At 44.3% G+C, this 25470-nt stretch overlaps 1 protein-coding gene across 4 annotated transcripts in view; it reads left to right on the top strand.

Annotated features, from left to right (window-relative positions):
* Window positions 1-25470, top strand: part of Abca1 (ATP-binding cassette, sub-family A (ABC1), member 1) — a 129200-nt gene that overhangs the window by 37301 nt on the left and 66429 nt on the right. For all 4 annotated transcript variants that reach the window (NM_013454.3, XM_006537556.1, XM_006537554.1 and 1 more), the window contains exons 6-7: window positions 13403-13524; window positions 15506-15682. In NM_013454.3, coding sequence (NP_038482.3) covers window positions 13403-13524; window positions 15506-15682 — 299 coding nt within the window. The remainder of the gene's footprint in view (window positions 1-13402; window positions 13525-15505; window positions 15683-25470) is intronic.

Below are 25470 nucleotides of genomic sequence, written 5' to 3'. Positions count from 1 at the left end.
ATTCCAGGCACTAGGGCTGGGGAGGATGCCCCCGGCCATCAGGGAGGACCATTCCCCCACAGCCTCCTCTTTGTCCCTGTCCTTCGGCTTACCACATCTGCTTCTCTGGGCCCAGGTCTTGGTGACTCTGGCCTTTTCCCCAGGGGTGGGGAGAGGAGGAGCCTCAAAGCAGTCCTTCCCAGTGGCTTGTCCCCACAGTCAGAGGACATGGTGACTGGTCTTTTGCTGTTGGCTGTACCCTCACTGCTGGTTAATGATAGTCAGCGAACATGCTCATGGCTGCTTCTTGTGAGCCTGTCTGCTCAGGGATCTGCCTTCTCCTAGTGTCTGCTTCTGTCCCATCCTCCATGGATGCAAGTTACTGTGTCCCCAGGGCTTCCTACTGGCGTGAAGTCGGGACGTGTTTCTTTAAGCTGTGTCTGAGGATTCTGGCTTTTCTAGGGTAGAACATCCTCACAGTCTAAGACATTCTCTTCCTCTCCCCCTCCACTTCCCCCCTCCTTTCCTCCTCTTCCCCACCCCCACCCCCATCTTAACAGTCAGCTAAACCCTTGTCTAGTTAGTGAGTCCCCCAGAGGCTTACTTAATCTAGGGACAATCCCTCCGGTTTGTGTGGGTCCTGTAGAAGTTCTGCATTCTTTACAGCTGTGGCATGACCCGAGTGCTGTGGCTAGGGCTATCGGTTCTGTGGTGTGGCTGGATGCCAGATAGCTGATCTCTTGTGTGCATGGGACTCAGCCAAGATCCTAGCTCCTAGTTCTTAGTTCTTAGCTCTCTGGGTGTCTGGCTCTGTCCCAAGTGACAGCCACATTGATACACTTTAAGTCCTGAAGCCCAGAAGGTACTTTAGGGACTGCAGACGACTATTTTTCTGGTCCTTTGTGTTTGGGTCAGGAAAGGTTGCTGGGGCGGTTGAGGGATGGGCTGTACCTGTGTGTGCCTGTGCTCCACAGCCCATGGAAGTGACACCCTCCATGAGAGCTGTGCTCTTTCAAGTCGGGCACTGTCCACCCCACATGGTTTTCTGTTGCAGCCTATGTTCTCTTCTGCTTCCATTAGTACAGACTATGGACAGTTGATAACCCCTACCCCTGCCCCATCTCTGGTTCAGGGGCTTTTCAGATGTTTTCTCTCCAGGGTGCAGATGCCCTCTAGCTCTGAAAACTTTTCCGAGAAAGAACCAGGGTGAATCTTGGGCTCTGGACTGGATTATGTGTCTAGGTTGTTGAGGTTGAGAGGGGAGGAGATCCAGGGCAGTGTTGTGTATGCTGAGTTATGTCTGCTTGTCTCTGTCTCTTTAGCTAGGTGTTGTGTTGAGGCAATGGCGTGGCTGGCTTGGCCTTTCCATTGTGGCTTGGACCCAGGTTATCTGTGCCTTTCCATCTGCAAGCCAAGGGTTTTCAGTTAGGGAAAATGGCCGTGCCATTTTGCCTGTCTGTTGATACTGACAAGTCCTGATAAGACATAAACTCCAGGAGCCAGGGTGGTTGTGGTGATAAGGCAAGGAACTTGGCTGAGGCAGGGGTTGGAGAACAGGTGTTGATGAACAGTGAATAACTTTTAAATATCCCCTGAACGTGAGAGTCAGGATGGCTGGGTTCAAGCCTGGCTTCTGTAGTTGGTCAGTTATACCCATGCCTAACCATGTAACATTCCTGTGCCTCACTTTCCTCAAGAGGTGACAATGCTAGCACCTCCCCAGGGATGGGACTCCTCAAGGAAATGAGCCAATAGGAACAAGGCCTTCCCATACCAACCTGATACACAGGAAGTGTGAGATCTCTTCCTTCCTTCACTGTGTTTGCAGTTACGGGAGGAAGGCCATTTCTCTTTGTGCACATGAAATTCAGAGAGGCTAAGTACCTTGCCTGAGAAACCACCATTGGCAACGGCTGGCAAGAGTAGAATTTCAGTCTTTCATACTTTGTCGCTGTTACATCCTAGGGAGAGCTGCCCTTGACACCTACGAGGTCCCCACACACAGACAGGCTGGGGTGAGGAGGATGAGAGAGCTTCTGTCAGCTTTCCTTCCCTTTTAGGCTACGCGTCCAAGCTTCCTGCGTAGCAGACACTAGGGGACTTTTCCCGGAGGCCTAGCTCTAAAGACCATCTCGTGACTCACAGCTACTTCTCCCTTTTGCCTGAAATTCTGCCCTTTGTTTCATCAGAGCAGTTGCTCAAGTTGGGTTTACAGCCCCGAACTCTAGTCTTCTGTCCTCATACCTGACACCCATGTGTCATCTTGTTGTGAGATCTGATGACGCGTGTCAGCATGTCATTAAAATTGAGAAGCCTGTAAAAATCTTCGGGTGATTGTAATTCATGTCCTGTGTGTGCTTGTCAAAAGTTTTGACTTGAGATTTTAGAGTTTTATAGTTTGAAACCTTTCATCTCCCTGAACATTTCCCCAGACCTGTCAAAGCCCGGCTGTGCCCCAGAGCCTGGGCTGTTGGTTGCCATCCAGGGCAGAGGCCTGGCTCTAGCCAAAGCAGTGCCCCAGTGCACTGTTGAAATATTGCTTGAGCTAAATCAAACCAAAGGTCAACTTTACCCAGACAAGCATAGAAAATACAATTGCATTCAATTACAGAAAGCCATGTTAGCTCACAATATCAGGCTGCTTTTTAAAAAGCTTGACTTGTGACCACCAGACAACAGTGTCACATGTCTCCTGCCTTTCCTGTATGAGATTCGTTTACCCTGTGGGTGGCAGAGAGCAGCTTGGGCATAGAGTTTGGTTCTCCCTGAAAGCTTTGTGCTTCAAGCCCGCCCACCTCAGTTGCACGGAAGTCCCAAAAGACAGTGTTCAATTGACTCTGTCTACAGACAAGGTTGGACAGGGTAGCAACGCCATTTTGCATTAAAAGATATCCCCCAATAGTATAAATTCATTGTACATCGTTTCATGTCATATAAGGATTTGCTCACATAGGTATGCTCTGTATGTTTGGTCCCGTGTCATATAAGGGTGTATTCACATAAATAGGTATTGTATGTTTGGTCCTATGTTATGTAAGGGTACATTCATAGGTGTGCATTGTATTGTCCTATGCCATAAAGGACATACTAAACATAGGTATGTATGCATTGTATGTTTGGTCCCATGTCATGTAAGGCCATACTTACATAGGTTTATTCTACATGTTAAAGATGCTCCTCACATACCCTCTCCTCTCCTCTGCTCAACCCTCCTTTGGCATTATTCCTTCTGTGTTCCTAGACAATTTGCTTCTATTTTCTGTTCTATGTATTTATATGAAACCTAGGACCCATAAGTGAGAGAAAAGCATAGAGTATCTCTCTTTCTGAGACTAACTTAATTTGATTAATAGGATTATCTCTGACTATATGTATTATCTCAAAAAAGCCATAGCTTTGTTCTCTATGGCTGAAAAGTATTTCTCCTCTTTCTCTGTGGTTGGACCCCCTAGATTGGTTCTCTAACTTAGCTGTTACGAACAGAGCTTCAGTGAGCATTGATGTGCCTGTGTTTGAGTGGAACTTTATATTTTTAGTGGACTACTGAATTTGGTTCTTTGAAGCAGCATTAGTGGATCAGTACTATCCCCATTTTATTGATGAGAAAACTGAGTCTGAAAAGGTTGTATCTGTTGCTCAGTGCTATGGAGTTGTAACTTAGGTTCAGGTCTGTGTGGCTCAAAGTTCCACATCTCTCCACCACACCATATGCCCACGTTGCCTCACTTCATTGTGGGGAAGCATGGTTGACATCACCAGCTTTTGATTCTGGAGAGTAACACAATTCACTTAGTTGCTAACAGAGTGGAAAGAACTAGAGTTTTGAAATCAAAGTTGCTGGGTTGACATTTGCCTTTGGTTTGTTTTGTGACCTTGAGCCAGATACTCCCTTCTGACATCTTTCCTGGGTTGGAAAAATGAGAATAATAGCAATACCTTTCTTGGAAGCTGGTTTTAGAGATCCTGGAAATTGATCTGTGTAATGTGCCTGAGGCTTTGCAAATATGAGTCGTGTTTCCTGCCTCAAAGTGCCACCACGTCCTGCTACGTTTATTAATCTTAGACATTAGAAGAAATGAGGCAATGTGTGCAGGATGCATACCGAGAGGTCTCCCCTAACTGCCTGCAAAGAGTCCCACCTAAGTCCCTCACTTGCACGGTCATCTTCCTTTCCTTCTCTTGTTCCCTGTTTGTCTGTCCCTGCCTTTCTCTCTCTGTCTGTTTGTCTTTGTGTCTCTGACTCTTTCTCTCTGTGTCTCTCTCTCTCTGTGTCTCTGTCTCTGTGACCCAGTCTCTGTCTCTGTCTTTCTCTCAGGAGGCCAGAAGTTGATGTCAGGGCTCTACTCACCTGTTTAGCTAATTTAGCTACCAAGCATGCTCTAGGGAATCCTGTGTTCCCCCCCCCCCCCCATATCCCCTGAGCTGCCTCACCAACCCCTGTTCCGTGGGTTTTCCAAGTTCCCAGGAACTGGTTGTAATCCTTCATCCTGTTGTGTCTGGTCTCAATCAGTTAGAGACAAAGTCATAGCTTAGAACCGGGTGGCTTAAACTCTCCCATCTCCCATGCCTCCTGTCTCTGCCACCTTCTCTTGGATTCAGTTTTTCCTGTTTCTAATTAGTTTCTTCCTATTGTTGCCCTTTCCTGCTTTTCTCCTTCCATCTTCCAAGTATCCCCTTTGCTTTGCATCGCTCAGGTGTTCACAAAAGGCTCTCTACAAAGTATGGGGGGTTTGTTTGTTTACCAGCTGTCTTCTTGTTTTTTCCTCATATGGGCTTCCTGAGTTTTGTTTCTCCTTAGGTTCAGAACTCATTTGGACCAGTGTTAGCACCTCAGTATTCCCTCTCATTTTCCTCCAGCTATCTCAGCCAACCTGCTGTCTCAGGCCCCACCTGCTGGCCAGTGAGAGCCACAGCCCTCAATGGCTCCTCCTTACCACCCAGACTCTTGCTAGATGACTCAAGCTCTCATCCCAGAGGGTTCTAGCAGCTTCCCTCTTGTTAGGAAGGCATGCTTATTTGTTTAATCCATTCTAGCTTCCATAAGAAAATACCCAAGGCTCAGTAATTTTACCTGATAGAAATGGTTTCTAAGAATCCCAGACGTCCAAGTTCTGTTGTGGGCTACCGTCTCCTGGAGGGCTCTTTTGACTCTTAACTTGGTAGAAGAGACAGAAGAATGAGCCCACCCCTCAAGGTCTTTAAAAAGAAGATTTATATTGTTTTATGAGTGTTTGCTTTCATCTATGTATATGTGTGTGTGTGTGTCTCTTCAATCTTTTTAAAAAGCGCTTTCATAAAAATCGTAAGCTCGTCTGAGAGGACTCTCTCTGATGACTGATTTCCTGGGAGGCCTCCAGTTTCCCAGCATTCTTCTCCTGTCAGCCAGTGGCTGCCTTAGAGCATGGATCTGGGGAAAGGTGTTTCCTTCCTGCTGTCATCTCAATTGTGACTGATTCTCAATAGCACACAGGGCTGCTCTGTTCTTACTGGATGCCCACAATCTCTTGGATAGCAAGGGCCGGGATTATGTCATACGATACCCCTTTTGTCCCTGCCTTTGGGAAGCACTAACTAGGTTTTTTCCCCTTTTATCCTTAGCACTGGTACTGTGATACAGTAGACATTTAACTGATGCACCAAATAATTTAAACAGCATACAGTGTCTAAAGTTGTACAATTTCTGTTGGTCTAAAGACGAGGTTTTGGCAGCAAACGGTTCAGGGTGTATAGCCACGAATAGTCAGGTCTCTTGGGAACTGGTCATCTAATTGCCATGACGATTTTATCAGCATGTATTTTGACTATATTTAGTCTCCAGTTTATATTTTCTTGTGCACTGTAAGCCATGCTTGGTGTTATTAGTGCTTTCGGAACCCAGAAACTTGGAGGGCCTGAAAAGTGACTTCCAATGTCCACAGAAGTAGAACATTCTGTAATGGAAATGTGACCCAGGTTCATTAGACTCCAATTAGCACTTCTTCTGTGCTGTTGAGAAAGCCTTCACTGCAGGGCAAGAAAATTCTCCGGGGCCCCGTGACCACCATGGAGGTCTCAAGGCATGTGTGCCCACAGTCTGGCTCACCCTCGTCCACGCTCACAGGTTCCCCAGGGCATATCCACCCAGCTACTATTCCTTCTCTCCAGAGCACCCCACAAAGTCTTCTGGAGACATCTCACAGGCCCAGCACCACAAAATGAACCAAAGCAACAGATACCCGAAGTTGGGCATGATGGTGTGTTTATAATGGCAGCTTGTGGAGGTGGAAGTAGGAGAATGAGGAATTGGAAGCCGTGAGACTCAGAAAGGAACTAAGTAACCAACCAACTAATAAACAGGTGTGATTATTTCCAGCCCCTTTGTAGCTGAAAATATTCCAAAGTCTTGTTTATAAGACTAATCAAATAGGCTAAATAGAACCACAAGACTGTCATCCAGCCCCCCACCCCCAAGTCTTTGCTCATTTGACCAGCCAGGGCTAGGAGACCTCAACCCCACCTCTACTCCACCCTGCTGCTGCCTAGGGGGTCCATTTAAGAAGGGTATGCAGGCTGGGGCTGCTGGCAAGGCTTCTTTCTCTGCTTCTCCTTTTCCCCATTTCTCTCCTCCACCCACGTCTCAAGCTGTTGATGGCTGTGGTTCCTTTTGTATAGAGCACAAGACTGCAGAGAACTTGAAACTTAAGCTGGGGCTTAGAGAGGGCACTGACCGAGAGTAACCCCAGTGGCTGCTGCCAGGGTTTTCCTCCTCTGCCTTCCTCTGTTGTTTCCCTCGCCCTCCTCCTTCCTCCTCCTCTTCCTCCTCCTCTGCTCCTGGGTTCCAGCAGGCAGGTGGGAGAGCGAACGCTTCCATGACCAGGAAGACCCCCCCCCCCCCCCCCCCCAGAGTTAGGCTTCTCTCTAACTTCTATCTGCCTGTGCTGTTTCCTTAGCTTGGCTGTAGTGACTTGACCCAGATGAATAGCAAGAAACCCAGGATTGTGTCTCACTCTGTCCCAGCCCACAGATGCATCTCATCTGTTTGCTCTTTTTAGACACCAGCCTTTTATTTTGTTTTCCCTCTCTCCTCCCCTTTGCCCTGCTTCACTGTGCCCAAAGCTCCAGGGACATGGCAGGCGGCTGGCTGCCTCTCCGGCCAATCAGGAAGCTGGGCTCCGCAGATCAGATACTTTCGTCCAGCAATGAGAGAACTCCTTTGGCCCTTTGTTGACTACAGCTTTCTGGCTTCCCTGATGTTCACATTCTAACTGGGACCACACCTTCTCATGTAAACACTCCCAACTAACCAGCTCTGGGTCTTCAGTGAGTGAGTGGTGTGTGTGTGTGTGTGTGTGTGTGTGTATGTGTCTGTGTGTGTGTATTGTGTGTACTCGTTTTAGAGGGCAGACATCAGTATTGAATTTAGGATCTCTCACTGAACAAGGAGCTCACTGATTTGGATACACCAACTGGCCAGCAAGCCTTGAGCCTTTGTCCATCTCCCCAGCACTGAGGGCATGGATGGTTCATGACTTTTGACCTTGATGTTGGGGGTGAATACTCAGTTCCTTGCGCTTGCCCAGTAGGTGTTTTATTGAGTGAGCCATCTTCCTAGCTCCAGTCTCTTGTTCATACTCTTAATCATTGCATTCTACATCAACTTATGAATGTTACTATTTCCATATTCTTTTAAAAACATTATTACACTTTATTTTGTATGTGTGTGAGGTGGGCTGGGTGTGAAGGGACAGGACAGCTTGTGGAAGTCATCCCACGTGTGTCTCATGGACTGAGATTGGGGTGCCAGGCTTGGTGGCAGGTACTGTTCTTGCTAAACCTTCTTGTTGGCCCCAACTCCATTTGATGTCTAAGAAACTGAGGTTAAGAGAGAACAAAGAAAGGGGCCAAGTGAGGTTCATGGTCACACAGGCAGGAAGTGTTTGAGTTCAGCCTCTCTGATAAGAGTCTCTGGTGCTGGATCAATTGGATCTGTGTTCCTCTCAGAAACATGGAAAAGAGTTTTTCAGAGAACTTTTTCCCCAACCACACATTCCACAGATAATAAAAACCAGGTCCCCGTCAATTCATTTGGTTAGGGTTAACTGAGTGACTGTCTTTCCCACGAAGCGTTCTTTGTCTTACCTAGAATAACTTGTCTGTTACTGGTCATCTACTTGTGTCTAGTCTCACAGTTTCCAGAAGATATGATCCTTTCATTGATGCTCTATAAAATTTTAGGTTTATTTATTTTTATTTTTCCCTGTGTCTCCATATTCCTTTCTCCTCTCTCTCTTTCTTTTTTGCAGTACTGGGGATTGAACCTGGGGCTTCTACATGTTAGAAAAACACTCTACCCTTGACCTATATCCCTACCTGTCTCCCCACCCACATATTTTGGTGAGATGAGTTGTTGAGTTGCTGAAGCTGGCTTTGTACTGTAATCCTCCTGCCTCAGAGCCCCAGATAGCTGGGATATAACAGGCCTGTGCTACTAGGCCTGGCTTTTATTAATTTTTTTCATGAAGTTCTGAATAGGCACTTGAGTGAGCTTTGACCTTTCCTTTACCTTGTAGCAGGTAGAAAAATAAAAGCAAAATAGTTTTATCTCACTCAGACAAATCTATAATACATTCATAAATATATGTGCCCACACATGTGCACACTCAGACACATCTTATGGGGCCACGAGTTTGGCATCTCAGTGTTCTTGTCAAAGTCACCTCTCTCTTACTATCTATTTTGAACACAGCAGCTCAGCTGATGAGAGAAGCTGTCCTTGGACATGATCAGATTAGAAGATCTGTATGGAGCATGTAACTCGGCACGGGAATTCCCATGGCTGGCATGTACCTTTCTCATGTAAGGCTCACAGTAGGTCCAGAAAGGTGGATGCTCTTGTCATTTCCTTTGGGTTTGTTTTCTTACTTATTTACTTTTTCTTTCTGGTACTGGGAATGGAACTCAGAACTTCATGCCTGCTGGGTAAGTTCACAAACCACTGAGACATACCCACAGCCTTTCTCTCACTACGTTGCCTGGAACTCATATTGTGGACCAAGGAGACCTTGACTTTGTGATCCTCCTGTTTCAGCCTCCCGAATAGCTGGGGTTACAAGTGTGGACCACTGCATCAAGCTCTGTGTCATCATCTCATTAACTCAGCTTCCCTCTGCTTTATTCCTGCTGTGCTTCCAGCTGTTGTTTACCTGATGCGGCTTGTCACTTGGGGCATGAAACCAAGTAGGCGGCTTAGGGATACCGTAGCCATCTTGACCCAGTCTGCTTCACATTCGTGTCCTGATTGGTCTGTCCCCTTCCTACTGCCAGATGAATTTACCTCTTCAAAATTGGTCATTTCTCAGGTCATATCAGCTCATTTTACATTCATGCATTTGTATTCATCTATCCATCATCCATCTGTGCATCCATCCATCCATCCATCCACCCACCCACCCATCTATCTACCCATCCATCCATCCATCCACCCATCCATCCATCTACCCATCCATCCATCCATCCATCATTCATCCATCTAGCCATCCATCCATCCATCCATCCACCTACCCAGCCATCTGTCCAGCCAGCCAGCTATCCATCCATCTATCCATCCATCCATCCATCCATCCATCCATCCATCCATCCATCCAGTGGCTTCACCCAAGATTACTAGCTGTATCAGTCATCTGGCTTGGTTCATTCTTTGCACTCTCCTACACAGCTAGCTGCATACAGAAGACAGAAACCAGCAAGGACAAAGCCATTGTGGTCTGTCTTCATATCACTTCTTTTTTCTTTCCCCCCTTTCCTCTCCTATACCTCAAATCTGTGATAACCAAGAAAATCCCTAGAGGGAAGATCTGTGTTCTTATTTTTTCCTGCACATTGCTCTATAGTGCAGTAAGACTGCCATTTTAGTGACAATTAATATATTACCATTTAATAAACATTTGTCCCTAGCCAGTTGCTAATTGCTCAAGTGTATGAATACGTCTCTTATCCCCAGGACTTTAAGGTATAGTGGCATCTTATGGCCACACAGCTAATTTATAGCAAGAAACAGCATTACATTTTGGGCTTTATGGTCCTAAACTTCTTTTTGCCTGCATAGTTTTGTTTTGAGGCTTGGACTTCCTGTGTAAGCACGGGTGTGGAACTTACTCCGTAGCCCAGGCTGGCCTCTAATTTGCAGTTTACTGCCTCTGCCTCCTGACTACTGACATTACAGATATGCACCACCACATCAAACTTGGTTAGATTTTTTTTTCTTTTTTTAATTCTCAAGACCCAATTCTTGTCCTTCACAGTTCTGGTTCATTGTGCTGGGGGGTGTGGCCTGGGCTTTGGGATTTTTTAAAATTCCCAAGTGGGCCTAGCAGCCTCCAAGGTTAAGAGCCATCATACCACACACCTTTGTCTTCCTGTGTGTGTATGTACTGCAGCTGTCAGCGGTGATAGGACAGCAGCAGATAATGTGTGCATATCCACGTGACCAGACTGCAAGTTGTTTGTAGCCAAGGCTCTATGGCCTTCCTGCATCATCCCCACCCAGCATCTGCCACATTATGTTCATGCACTGCCAAGGGCTGTTGGCTGTTTAACCAGCTTCTTTGGTTTCTGTGTCTCATCCAGAGGATAGGCAGTTGGTGTTTGATCACATCCAGCTGTTTATCTGCAGCGTCTGTTGACATAACGGAAGCATCATATAAACATGCTAAGTACATTTGCTGGTCTCCAGAGTGTTGCTGGGTGACCTAGGTCCTTTCAGAGTGCAGTCTGGGTCAAACCTCCCACACTTCTGCTGCCCTGAAGGAAGGAGCTGTTCTGAAGTTCCTACGTAGGATGCTGTGTACTGCTGTGGCTTTGCTCAGGAGGAATTTGTGTTCAACTGGCTGATCTGAGTGTTAGGTCATAGATTTATTCTGTTCTATCAAGGTTCACAGAGCTCTCTTTTGATCCTCATTTTTATAGGTAAGGCCATGGAAGTTTAAGTAGGTCAAATAAACTTAGAAATACATGGATACAGAGCCCAGAATTTGGTTTCCCAGTATGAGGTGTGTGTGTGTGTGTGTGTGTGTGTGTGTAGAGCATTGCTCATATTGAAAAAAGTGCTCTATTGAATGATCTATTCTCCACCTCTTCTTTTGAGATTTATGTACATACACAAACTTAAGTATTGTGTGTTTGTGTGTGTGTGTATACATACACACATACATAACTAATTTATAAGCATGCCTGCCTTTTCACCTCAAGCTTTGGCTGAAGCCTCTCTGCCTGTCTTCCTTCCTTCTCCTTACCCCCCACCATGGGGATGCTGGGATGTTCTAGATGTTGTTGTCTTTGAAAAGACACTTGTGGTCAGGGTTCTTATTTCCTCCTGGGCTATAGCCTAGAGATTTGATGCTCTTGCCCTCCTTGGTCTCTTCCTGGACCCACTAATCTCAAAGATCCTTCTGAAGTCTTTCTGGTCACCTCATCTAGCATTCAGTCAGGTGTCATTGCTGGAGCAGTAATTTTGTACCAGGCTTTGTTCCAGGTATTTGGAACACTAAGATAAAAGACCTATTCTGCATTTTTATAAGTTAGAGTTGAATGCAGGCTATACTTAAGTAAAATAACATTTCATAATATATGGCTTCCAGACCCGCTGTATTGGAAATGTGGAGGCTGCTTATTAAAATGGAGATTTGTGGGTGGTCTACCTTAGAACCCCTGGTTGTAATCTGAAGGAATAGACACCCAGAAACTAGTTTTTGTGTGCCTCTTAAGTGAATCTTAGGTGTTCTGTGGGTATGGCAACTCAAAGAATTGAGTTCAGTGGTAGCAGTGTGGGGTCTTGTACGATGGAAACACCAGGCAGATGACAGATGGCTGAGTGCTGATTTCAAGGAGGGACATTGACAGGCCTCAGATCAGCTGTGGCATAGTATGAGGAACCCTAGGATAAAACTATAGATGAGTTGAGGAGAATCACTGTTTTATCAGCTCCGTTCAAAATTACTGAAGTTTGCTCCATGCTGAAGATGCCTGGGTCATTTGTATCTATTAAGAATCTGCTTGGACTGTTTGTCTCTACGAAGGGAGACCCTTTTAGATCCCAAGAGAAACGGTTTCATCAGTGCACACTGCAGTCTTGTTTTCAGATGGAACCCCTCTTCGGGTAATTGATTTGAGTTTGTAAAGTTTGCCCTCTAGTGGTCAGCCACTTGGTCCCAGATGAGCTTGGTTTTGTTTTTGTTTTGGGGGGGTGGTGGTGTTGGTTTGTTTTAATTTCAAAAAAGAATTCGGGTTATTAGAAGTTTAAAGGGGTAAGGAAGAAGAAAGATGAAATAGTCAATAAAATAAGGCAGGAAAATGGTTGGTGTTTCAGGCAGGCACCACTCAGCATCTGCTCAGAATCCTCTTGCTTTACAGATGATGGGGCCCAAGGCTCAGAAAGGTGCTAAAGAAATGAAATTCAAGTGGTACTATCATACCTAGCCTCCAGCCAGAGACTGACGTTCTGAATTCTTGGCCAGTGCTCTTTTCTATTTCATGCCACTGGAGTGAAGCCTTTTTTCGATGTACTCGGAGAGCTTATTGTTTAATGGGAGTTGGTACTTGGAGAGCTTATTGTTTAATGGGAGTCGGAATGAAAGCCTTTAGCAGTCACTGCATTTAGTAAAGCAAAGGGTGGGATTTCAAACATACGTTTACATATTTTTCTCAGTGTTTGGAGGAACTGGACTTTATAGTTCTGAAATCCCAGGTTTTGTTCTGAAACCAAGAAGAGACCATGTCTATTTAAACACCTCGATATGCTCACAGGACTCCCCTGTGATTCTTGGAAGTGTGGTCCCAGGCAGGCAACATCAGCACCACCTGGGAGCTTGTTAGACATGCAGCTGCTGCAGCCAGAGCTGGCAGAAGCAGATGCTCTGAGACTGCTGTCCAGCCGGCTAGCTGAGGCAACCCATCAAGCGATTCTGGTTCACAGAAATGTTAGCGAGCCATTGCCTGCTGATCTGGGAGATTAGCCCCTGTGGCTTGTGGAAATAAGGCACTCAGTATTTTCAGTGCTAGCTACGTGAGGCGGCACTGAGGAGTCAGGAGCAGCAGGGCTCATGTCACAAACCTCAGGTAGGATGGATGAGATCATTTAAAAGGGTTGGTTTTTCAATTGGCAACAAGGAAAGACCATGTGTGTAACAACACCACTGTGCTGTTGGACTGTGGGAGCCCACACTGAGTGTGGCTCAACATGTCATCAGAAAGCAATCTTTTCATGTCTCTGCCAGCGAGACGGAGCTCCTGAAACTCACTTCTCGGTGTATGTAAGCCAGAAGCCTGTGGTCACCCATCCGTTTAAAATGAAGCAATCAATATTCTATTCTCCACCTTCCCCATAGCGGTTGAGTCTTTTTTTTTTTTTTTGAGTTATTAACTGTAAACAAACACAATTTTCCAATAGATTTGAAGCTCCAGGATTTTCTGGTGGACAATGAAACATTCTCTGGATTCCTGCAGCACAATTTGTCCCTTCCAAGATCTACTGTGGACAGCCTGCTGCAGGCGAATGTTGGTCTCCAGAAGGTAAGCTACTACCTTCAGCTAAATCAGTGGGGCCTCACTATTACCCTGTTGGGGGCCCTGGAAAGAAAGAAAGAAAAACCCTGGCCTTTGAAAAAGCTGTGAAGGAAATGGTCAGGCTTCAGAAGTTTAGTTTCATCTCATTTGACTCGTGACTCTGGTTGTCACAGACGAACCCTACAGTGAGTGGGGTGTGTCACCCAGCATCAGGGCCAGTATGCTGAAAGGAAGTTGATTTCTGTGTCTGTCCTTTGGCATTGTAATGACTCCCCCCTAAAGGGGTTATATTTTCTGTTAAGGTGAATTAAGAAGCTTTTTTTTTTTTTAAATGTTGTTCTGAAATAAGAGCCAGAGACGTAGATTCTTAAACTGGAATCTATCACAAAAGATTAAATGAAGCACTTACTGCTTTTTAAAGACAGGGAAGCTGCATAAAGAGACTTCTGATCAACTTTTAAGTGTATGTAATATTAGTGTTTACATAGGCTTTGCATCTTAGGGTCCTAGAGAACTTCTTCGCCATCATTTATTTTTGTACCACTCCTGGGCAGAGTGCATGGCTATATGTTGTTCCCCCGAAAGCTTTTTCTTCACTTTATTCTCTGGCAGAAAGGAGAATTGACCCCATGTACAGCCTTTCGGCTCTATACTGGCTTGACTTTACAGTAAGCAGAAGTCATGGGCGGGGCTGATGATTGAAGAGGGCTTTGCTTCACATGGCTGAAAATTTTCCAAGTTAGAAAAAAGAAAATGTGCTTACTGCATGCTCTTATGAAACTGGGAAAATATGTCTTGTGTTTACCAATTGTGTGGCTGGGAGGTGGGCCAGAGGCAGCAGACTTTCGAAATCATTTCATTTAGCATAATTTCCATTGCCCCCTGCCAATTTCATATCTGTTGCATGCCATCAGTTTAAACTAAGAGGCATCCAGGGAAGGTCTTTGCATGGTAATTTGAGTTTCAGTGTCTTAGGGGTTCTTCACCACAGCATGGTGACAAGGACTTATGGCAGGAGCAAGCTTGGAGTGTACTTGAGTATCTGGCAGTCAGTGACAGGCGAGTGGACGACATGGTGGCGCAGATTCCCTTCACTGTTTGCGAAACTGCATGGGAGTTGAGAGGCTTTGGTTTCGCCCCTTGCGATGCTCTACAGGTTTCTGTGACCAGAATGGACTGCGTTCAGTTAAGCTGATAGAGGGGTTGGTAATATTGTAATAAGCCATCCATTCAACAAATACTGTTCTAGGGTTATAGACACAGGTACGAGCCTTGTAAACCAAGGCAGCCCCATATTATTGCAGAGGTCTCTCTCTGCTGGACAGTGAGACTCAGGTATGAAAAAGCACTACTTATTTAAACCTAGGAAGGGTAGCTAGGTAGGAGCGTATGGCCAAAGAGAGTTTCCTGGGGTTTGCTATGAAGAACAGGTGAGGATGACGTAGAAGTACTTTACAGTTGAGTTGATAGAGGCCCACTTTTCCGTATTCTTCTTGGGGGCAAGTAAAACAAAACACTCACAATTGTGATGTTCCTTAAACATAGCTTTATGCATTTGTCAAGTATCTAAACCTACAGATTCACGGTATAATTGTTTCCATGAGGCAGCCTAATTTCAGCGTCCAATATCAATACATTTCTGGAAGAGTTAGCATAACCTTCCTCTCATAGTTCCAGGGGTTTAGACTCTGGGTTTCCATTAGCTGAGTCATGTGTTCCAGTCGCGTTGAGAAAAAGACTTGCCTTAAGGATTTCCCGGTGCTATTGGGACAAGAGAGTGGGATGCATTGAGTCAGCATGCAGTGTTGGAACATGGCTGACTGTGTCCGATTCATCCCAAGGTTCTTTCCTCCATGGGTGACTGCAGTAGTGCTTTGCTTCAGCTCTTCCAAGATGTACTGAGGTTACACTCCCCCCAAAGTGTCTGGGAGCCAGCCTTCCATCCTGATAATTTTTTCACAGCTCTGTTTACATCCAACCCTTCCAGGTATTTTTGCAAGGCTACCAATTACATTTGGCCAGTCTGTGTAACGGATCAAAATTAGAAGAAATTATTCAGCTTGGTGATGCGGAAGTTTCTGCCCTCTGTGGTCTACCGAGGAAGAAGCTCGATGCAGCCGAGAGAGTACTGCGCTACAACATGGACATCCTGAAGCCAGTTGTGGTGAGTGCTGAAGGTTTGAGAATGAGAAATCTTTTCCTGGACTGCACATCTTGTTTTTGTAGAAACTTGGGCCTGGCTGGAACTTGGTGATATAATTTAGCCCAGTCATACTCTGGGTGTTCTTTCAAATTTCAGTCCATTTCCCAAGGGTGACTTGGAGAAGAATGTTCTGGGTGTGGCAGAGTCCAGGCTCAAGGTCTCTGGTGCTGGTTTCAACCAGAAAAGATCCATCTTTCATGTTTTTTTAAAAAAATATATTTCTGAGGAAGAGTCCATTTGAAGAAAGACCGCCCTCCCCCCGGCCAGGTTTAAGAAAATGTCTTGAAATGATTAATGGGGAAATGGCTACTTATTAGTGTTTTTAAAACCAGTAGAAGAGGGAGATTGTGTTAGATAATAAAACATTGGGATTGGGTAAGACCACATAAAAATAATTAGCTCAAACAATGACAAAAATGTATTAGAAAGACATACAAAACAAACCATAACCGAGGAATGCAAGTGAGCCCTCGTGTATTGATTATCAGGGTTGGTTATAGAAATTCTGCAATAGAGATCTGTGAGTTTTCTGAGATCTTTGTCAAAATGACTCCAGTAGCATCTGCAGTAGCCAGCACTCTGCTTTTCTGTGTACCAGGGAGAGCTGTTGTGTCAGTAGGTTCTCTGAAGACATGTGTTCTTCATTATACCAAGATGATGCTGTAATCATGTCAAACTCTGTGAAGCTGGCTTTCAGTAAGGGAACCATACATTCCTATGCGGTCCTAAGACGGTCAGTTTCCATCAGCATTCCAAGCCTAGATCATGTGGGTTTTAGAAACATCTCAGAGTAGACTCTCTGAACTGACCCGGGAGAAGTTCTTATACATGTTTCAACTCTGCAGCTGTTGTGGGAAGAATAGGGGGTGGCCAAATGACAAGCTTCTTCTAGGTGCTTTTGTGGAGTGCACACATGCCAATTTTTGTGCCCAGCCTAATGTTTTCTCACTCCTAAAGTAATTCATTATGTTTCAGGTTTTTAAAGCTACCAAGTGCTTGCTTTGGTGGCCTGTGAGTCCATTGGTTATTGCCTTTATCACTGTAGTTTCAAGTGAGATGTATTTCTTTATTGGAGATGTTTGTAGTGCTCTGAGCAATAGCACTGCATAGTTAGATAAGTGTACTGCTGCCAATCTCTGCGCTTGACGTTTTGTGAGACACAAAGGGTCAAGGTCCTTACAAATGTCGTGAAAGGTGTGATATGAAATTGTGTTTGGGGACTGCTTTGCCCACTTATCACTATAAGATACAGAGGTAAACACTTAGCCTTCAAGTTTAGGAAATATGAGTTATTTAAGAAGAGACAGTAATTGATTCTGGTGCCCATTTATTTGATTTCATTCCCGTTTAATCATTGAACACCTGTAGTGTTTACAGCCCAATAAATCCTTTCTCCTGCAGAGTATCTGAACTGCTTTCTTTTTCCTTTTTTCTTTTTTCTTTTTGGTTTTTTGAGACAGGGTTTCTCTGTATAGCCCTGGCTGTCCTGGAACTCACTTTGTAGACCAGGCTGGCCTCGAACTCAGAAATCTGCCTGCCTCTGCCTCCCGAGTGCTGGGATTAAAGGTGTGCGCCACCACTGCCTGGCAGAGTACCACCATGGCCCTCATCATCTGTCTGTTAACAGCTCAGATTTCGACTTGAAAATCTTCCCCTTTGGGAGGGTTTCCAACACCAAGGAACTATACCTTTAAACCAGTCAGCCATGTGACATCCCGTCCTGTTGTGGCCTTGTAGATTAGTAGGTTCAATTTAGATGGCTTCAGTGTACCCCCTGCATGTCTCCTGGGTGTAGAGAGTGGAATTCTGCTTCTGCCCCTTCGCTTCTGCTGGGAACCGTCGCTCATAAAGTCAGAACATGGGGGCTCTTGAAGACGATAGTGAGTGATCAGGATTGTGCTATGTGAAAATGTTTTGGAAGCTGCCTCTGGGATGGGATGTCTTTCAAACATTCTGTGATGTTACTTACTGAATTAAGCAGTGCTTTAATTGGAATACTGGGACTGGTGCTTGGTTTATAATAAGCACACTTTTTCTCTTGCTACTCTGATGAAATTTTAATTTGTCACGGTCAGTGTGTGTGTGTGTGTGTGTGTGTGTGTGTGTGTATGTGACTTGTGCTGAATCGTGCTGATGGACAGTTAATTGTGCCAAGAACTTTGAGGACAACAGCCAGATGCGTGACCCAATTAGCATGGGAGAAGACTGTTCTGTTAATGTGCCATTTCTGTAACAAAAAGGGCTCATCATAAGAGACATGTTTTGAAATATTTTCCACTTGTATTGTTATTATTTTAGGTGTGGGTATTTCCCCATTTTTCAGCCAAAAATATTGTGACTTTCTCCTGGTTCTCCTCTAGGTGGTTAGGGTAATAGCGTCTGGATAACATGGGGCAGTGTGGCAGAGTTAGAAGACCATGATTTGAGGTCAATGAGATCTGGGTTCAAACATTGGCTCAGCTTTTTATAGATGTCATTGACTTAGGAAAACAAAATCTTAGATTCTACAAGCCTCCATTTCCTTTTATTTTATATAGAGATAATATAGTTTATCATTTATTATGATTATTTGTTTTTAATATCTCTATGTAGATATATCAAGAGGCCGGTGCATACTAGATGCTCAACAAGTAGAAGCTGATAGTTTAATTGACATAAATAATAAAAATTGCATGTTAAAAACAGTTGCTGGTAAGGCAGATGTTTCATTTTGTAGTTCAGTGTTAAGAAGCAGAAGCAGAATAAACAAAGCAATCCTGGAGAATATATTCAGTGCATAATGATATTTTTTTTTGTCTAGATCTGGACATAAACCCCAAACAAAACTCACCAACTACACACCAACCTCCAGACTAACTCACTTGCTGAACAGTGCTGTACGTCAGAATTGTTCTAGGAACCCTACTTAGTTGAGGTTCTCAAAAAGGTGTTTTTCCAGTTAGTACAAGGGTAGATTGATTGATGGAACCCTGTCTGTCTCTAGGATAAATATAACGGAGGTCATGGACATGCTGGTAATCCTGAATATTCACTGTGTATTGTTAAGACCGGGATGTAAAGGAAAAATAAAAGGTGGAGGCAGTACATTTAAGGACTTCTTTCCAGGTTCTGGGGTGAAGTGATACTTGCCCTAGATAGATTGGGGCTCTGGTCCCGTCTCACTGTCGTCTCAGTAGTGTGGGAATGGTGTCTGAATCTTGAGGTTGGAAGGAAGGACCACAGATTTGTCTCATGTCAGCAACACCTTGGATATAGCTCGCATGACTACGCTTATTAGGTCATCTTGACCTCTAAGAATACCATCTGCCTAAAAGGGAGAATCCTGTCTCTATGGAATGAAGAACTCTCTTCAAATGTCTTGTGTTTCATGCTATGTGTTCCTACCACGGCAGAATTTGGTTCTTATATTAGGGGGCCTGTGGTTTCTGGAAGACCAGAAACCTCACAGCTGGGCTGTCTGCCCTCCAAGGCGCAAATGAGTAATGGGCGAATGGAGTTACCTTATCTGGAAGATCTGGGCTTGTTCTTAATTTCTGTAGACAAACACTCAAAAGGACATATGGGGCTTGATATTATCTTCTGCTTGGTGACCTTTTCTTCATTTGCTCTGTGTGTGTGTGTGTGTGTGTGTGTGTGTGTGTGTGTGTGTGTGTATGTGTACGCGCGCGCACATGTGCCCGCACAGGCATGCGTACATATTTGTATGAAGGTGGGTACATGTGTATGTGTGTAGGCATACATATGTGTGCATGTAGGTCAGAAATAGATGCTGGGAGTCATTCTTCTGCACTTTATTCAGTGAAGAAGGGTCGGCATGACTTGTCTCATTAGACATCTTGCTTTGGGGGGGCCCTCATCTCTCCCTTCCAAGGCTGGGGTTACAGGCAGGCTGCCATGCCCACATGATATCTGTGTGGGTTCTGGGATCTGACCTCTGGTTCTCATGCTTCTGTCATGAGCACTTTTAACCACTGAGCCATTGACTCAGCTCTGCTTAGGATTTTTAAGGGTTCAGTACTTTAGCATGTCACACGCCGACCTTGCTTGCAGCATTTATTTATTTATTGTAGGCTTTTGTAGAGGAGAATTTTTATGTAGGTTTTTGTAGGGAGGAATTGTTGCTTGTAAGACTTGAACATTTGTGGAAAGTTTTTCATGAACTGGCTTTACCGTCTAGCTGCTTGCACGGTATGCCTTTGTCTCTAAGCCACGGTGGCTCTTATCATTTGGTATGTGGTGCAGTGACAAGCTGTGACGATTTACTCTCAGGCCGTGTGCTCATCTGTACAAACTGAGGGATAAATTGGTGAATATCGTAGTGTTTTGCTAACATGACTGCTCAACTCTGCCCAAACACGTGTGTCTTAATTATACTATGTTTGCTCTGGAGAAATGCTGTGGCTTTTAAGGTAAAGGCTTGTTTTTGTTTTCTTCTAAATTATGCTAATAAGTGTATTGAACTATATTTAGAAGCACCATAAACATGAAACATTTTAAGGTATGAAACACATTTAATATAAAACTAAATATTTAACTTATTTTTATATGTTAATGCCTCCTTTAGACATGAGGTTAATCATTCCCCATTTTAATAAAAATATTAAAATGTTCCTCAAAGGAAAGCTTTATTGTCATGGAAATATTAGACTCCGTTGGGTTGGGTACATTCCAAGTGGGATGGCCATAAATATCATGGAAATATTAGAGACTGATTGATTAGGATAATTCTTGCCTGTGGTACATTGCTGACTTGTTTTCAGTTTAAAGCTGTTTTTTTCCCTCCAAATTTTATTTTTTATTTTATTTTGTGCGTATGGGTGTTTTATGTTTATGTCTTCATGTGGACCATGCGCATGCCTGGTGCCATAAAGGCCAGAAAAGGGCATTGGATCCCCTGGGACTGGGGTTACCCAGGCTTGTGAGTTGCCATGTAGGTATTGGGACCCAAACCCAGCATGAGAACCTCTGGATGAACAGCAAGTGCTCTGAATCATCACTCAGGCCTTGCGTTGAAAGCTTATTAATCCTTAATCTAGGGCAAGAGGAGTGCAGAGCTGGAGTTATACCTGCTTTGGGAAGTCATTCAGGGAAAGGTGTTTTTTGTTGTCCTTATGATAGCATCTTCATAGATGGTCCAGGTCGGCCTTGATCTTGTGATCCTCATACTTCACAGCTGAATGTCGGGATTATAGACCACTGGCACAATGCACAACTTAAAAGAGGAGTCGGACACGTGCCAGAGATCATTGTGTAAAATGCATTTACAAAGAGGCACACAAAATTCTATTTAGAGGCCTAAACAATGGATGTTAATAAAAATAGGGAATGCTGCTAAAAGAAAACATGGTTTGTGCAGAGTCTCGAGGGGAACAGGAAGAGAATGAGATGTTTAGGGGAATAGGGTGGGTTGGATGTACTGATAGAGGGGACATTGACGGGAGGAGCAGAGATGGGATGTGATGCTGGGGAAGAGGACGAAGTCTATCCAGGCGGACTTGTGTGATTCATGACAGAGCACTAAATGTCATTCAGACCAAGGGCAGCCATGGCAGGTTCCAGTGGTTCGTGACTTGAGGAGGGGCATGTAAGACAACACTTCTAGGGATTTGCTTAGCTTCTGAGGCAGGATTACACTGGCTTAGTTCTTCCCTCTAAGATGTGTCTCCTTCCCTTTATGCTTTTCTTCTGAAAACATCTACTGAGATATGCTAACAAATATGCATGGCCCTGTATTGATTAAAATACCAGCTCAGTATTCAGCCAAGTGGAGACTTCTAGGTTGTCGACCTTTAAAGCGTTTCAATCTTTCACAGCATAACTATTAAGCCAGTGAGGAGAGACACAATCCTCTGCTGGAGGATGGGGACAGAATAGCCTTTGTCATTTGGGGCCTTTTAGGAAATACTGTTCTGATACCGTGTATACATGTTACAGAAAATGGGTGGAAGTCTTTGAGTAATAAGGTAAGAGTTTGTATTCTATGATATTACAGTACTTAGTTATGTTCTAAATATATCAGACAATGCACGGATTCCTGTTGAGCTAAATACAGAAGGTACAGTCCTTAACTAAGTATTTTTTTCCTCTTTACTCTGTGCAGGAAAATACTTTTCTTCCTGTGGGCAATAGGGACTTAATTTGAATTCACAGTCAAGAGAATGTTTTTAGTCAGGACAAAAACAGGAATTCTGAGCTGTGCCTTACTGAGCATGTTAAGTTCATCGGCAGAGTTTTGCGGAGCAGTGTTGTGGCAAGCTCTGTCTTGGCCGATGAGGTGCGAGCAGGAGGGCACAGTGAGTTGCCGGTGTGGATGGCATTCCGTGTTCAAGTTTCACGGCCTCAGTTATTCCTGAGCTATGATGCCACCAACGACATCTCTGTATCCTGTAAGATCTAGCAATATTCAAAGACATGAGCTGCCTTTAAGATGTGACATGCGCTCTCTTCTTCATGTCTACAAAGCCACCCTTCCCCCTTTATTGTAGTTGTATTGCATTAAAGAGAAAATTGGAAAACATGTCAAACGTGTGTGTGTGTGTGTGTGTGTGTGTGTGTGTGTGTGTGTGTGTATATATATATACCCAGAATGACAGAAACAACCCCTGTGGGCTGCTGTCCTCACTCGGCCATCTTTACTGCAGATTGTAGTCACAAATTAAACCATCATAGATATCACACTATTACCTCTGTAACCCTGCCTGTTGCCCAGCGGCAACCCCAATTCTGGAGTTGCATGTTTTTGAACATTACATGAACATATTTAAACACCGTCAACAGCAGCACTTGGTATGGGCTTGCGTGGGTTCACATTGTGTACTCGTGTTTGCTGAGCTGCCCCTGTGCTTTCTGGGAAGCCCCATGGATTGGAGATCAAGCATCGTCAATGCATTTGTAACTGGTTTCTATTACACGATAGCTGGTATTCCGCTTTATACTAAAGATGTAAAAAAATCCATTATTCTAGTCTTTGACTTAATGTTTTAGGTCATTTATAGCCATAAATCATTTGATGCACACTTTTTACATTTAAAATATACATCCACATTCTCATTTTTGGTTGAATCCATTTTTTTTAATATTTTGTTTAAAAGTCTTCTGAGCTCAAGTTCACAATTGTATTTTCTAATATTCTCTCCAATTTGTTTTAAACTTTCCTATTTCTTTCAGCTCTGTAATCTACCAAGACTTTATTTGTAAATAATGAGGTAAGACGGAAAACCTGACTATCTAGCTGAGCCAGGAGTAGTTCTGAATAGCTTATCTTTTTACTGTCGGTTTGAAGCATTATATTCTGCTGATGCCACCAGCAACATCTTTGGATTCTGTAAGATCCAAGTTAAAAAAAGAAAAAAGTGCAGTGAGGCCTGGAGCAAAAAGTGTCTGGATAATCCAAGCTGGAGATTGGCTGATGCCGAATTTGAATTGTGTGCATATATCTTAGCTCTGTTATGTCAGTCTGTGCCTCGCACATAAGTTTGTATCAACTGCAGGTCGCCGATATTGTTAAAGTATACTGAACATCTATTTACAAGTTATTTTAAAACTACACCTTATCTGTTTGTGTGTGGCACTGCCTTGCTGTGGCACATGTGTGGAGGTCAGAGGTCACTTTTGTGCACATCAGTCCTCTCCTTCCACCATGGATGTCAGATTCAGGTCGAGCACACTTGGCAGGAGGCACCTTCCTCATCTCACCAGCCCTGACCTTCACGGTGACATTGACTGCTATACCATATTACACATGGATGGTTTAGCCAATAAGAGGCTAAGACCCCAATACCTCAGTTAAGCCAACAGACTTAGACTTTTGACCATCAAATCATCGCATAAGACATTGCTTATCAAAGCTCCCGTATTCATAGTAGAGGTCCTTGTGCTTGCATAAAAGGCTAGTTACACTCAAAGGGGTGCAAGGTTCATACCAGCAGTTTTTGAATTGTAGAAAAACAAGGAGAATAAGCTTACTCTAAACTGTCTAAATTAAAAACCAAATTGAGGGCTGGTCACTACTTAGGAAGATGCAAATTTTTTCAGATGGAGAAGCTATATAGGACGGAGTGCTCACTATATTAACAGGGTAGACTATCTCAGGCATTTGGTGTCTTGTAGACCTGCCTGGCACAGGGCAAGGCACAGAGGCAGGATGGTTGTCCTCCTGAGCACTGGGAGGCTACTTTTAAGGAAGGGAAGAAATGGGAGATGAAAGTGTTTTTCCTCCTGAAACTTACCGAGTGGCAGACTCTGCTCAAAGCACTTGGTAGGCATCTTGCAGTCAGTGTTTATGAAACTCTGTGATGCACTGAGCACTGCCGCTCTGCAGTGGAATAGCTGAGGTTATGGAGGTACGGAGTGGGGGTGGCAGTGGCGGCTGGGGGGGTGGGAGGAGTTGTCTTGCCTTGGGTTCTGTAGGCTTCAAAAGAGAAATGCATCCACCTACATTTCTGACTCCGGAAATTTTGTTTTGTCCTTATTTATTTTTGATTTATAATCTTGAATCATAAATTAATTCAAAATCAATAGTGGTGGGCCATGCTAAACACAAAACTAGTTTACCTCCTGCCCTTCTAATTGGGACCTCTTCGTTGGTGAGCATTTCCCTGACTGAGGGAAATCACCGGTTCAGCTTCTGCTGTGCCGTGCTGATCGATCTTCAGTTAAGTAGTGAACTGGGAGAGAGAAAGTGAGAGCTGAGCACCCCACTGTTTCTGCTCCTGAGTCTCCTCTGGAAGGAACAGCCTTTGTAGTGATCTGTGAGTTATATCACAGGCCTCCCCAAGTATAGCATCTATGGGTTGACCATAGGTCCCTCAGAGGAATGTGAGTGTGGAAGCTCTGGAATTTGGCTCTTACTCACAGGCTTTCCCAGGAGAAGCCATGTGTCCAGCAGCTCTAGTTCTCTCCTAAGCAGATGTCCTTAGAAATGTGCATACAGGACTGCGCCAGCCACTGAGACCGTGATGTTCATAACTCAATATTCTGCATTTGGAACTCACTTTAAAGAACACATCCCACTCAGGATGATATTTTCTAGTTCCATCCATTTGCCTCAGAATTCCATGAGTTCATCGTTTTTAATAGCTGAGTAGTACTCCATTGTGTAAATGTACCACATTTTCTTTATCCATCCCTGTGTTGAGGGACATCTGGGTTCTTTCCAGCTTCTGGCTATTATAAATAAGGCTGCTATGAACATAGTGGAGCATGTGTCCTTGTTATATGTTGGAGAATATTTTGGGTATATGCTCAGGAGTGGTATAACTGGGTCCTCAGGTACTATGTCCAGTTTTCTGAGGAACCACCAGACTGATTTCCAGAGTGGTTGTACTAGCTTGCTATCCCACCAGCAATGGAGTAGTGCTCTTCTTTCTCCACATCTTTGCCAGCATCTGCTGTTACATGAGTTTTTGATCTTGGCCATTCTGACTGGTGTGAGGTAGAATCTCAGAGTTGCTTTGATTTGCATTAACCCAATCACAAAAGAACACACATGGTATACACTCACTGATACATGGATATTAGCCCAAAAGCTCGGAACACCCAAGGTACAATTCACAGACCACATGATGCTCAAGAAGGAAAACCAAAGTGCAGGTGCTTTGGTCCTTCTTAGAAAGGGAAACAAAATACTCATGGGAGCAAATATGAAGACAAAGTGTGGAGCAGATACTGAAGGAAAGGCCATCCAGAGACTGCCCCACCTGGGGATTCATCCCATATACAGTCACCAATCCCAGACGCTATTGTGGATG

Source organism: Mus musculus, chromosome 4 (assembly GCF_000001635.26).
Source record: "Mus musculus strain C57BL/6J chromosome 4, GRCm38.p6 C57BL/6J".
In the NCBI taxonomy this organism is placed as follows: domain Eukaryota; kingdom Metazoa; phylum Chordata; class Mammalia; order Rodentia; family Muridae; genus Mus; species Mus musculus.
Note: the sequence above shows the minus strand (reverse complement) of the source record. Positions and strands in the feature narration are given on the sequence as shown.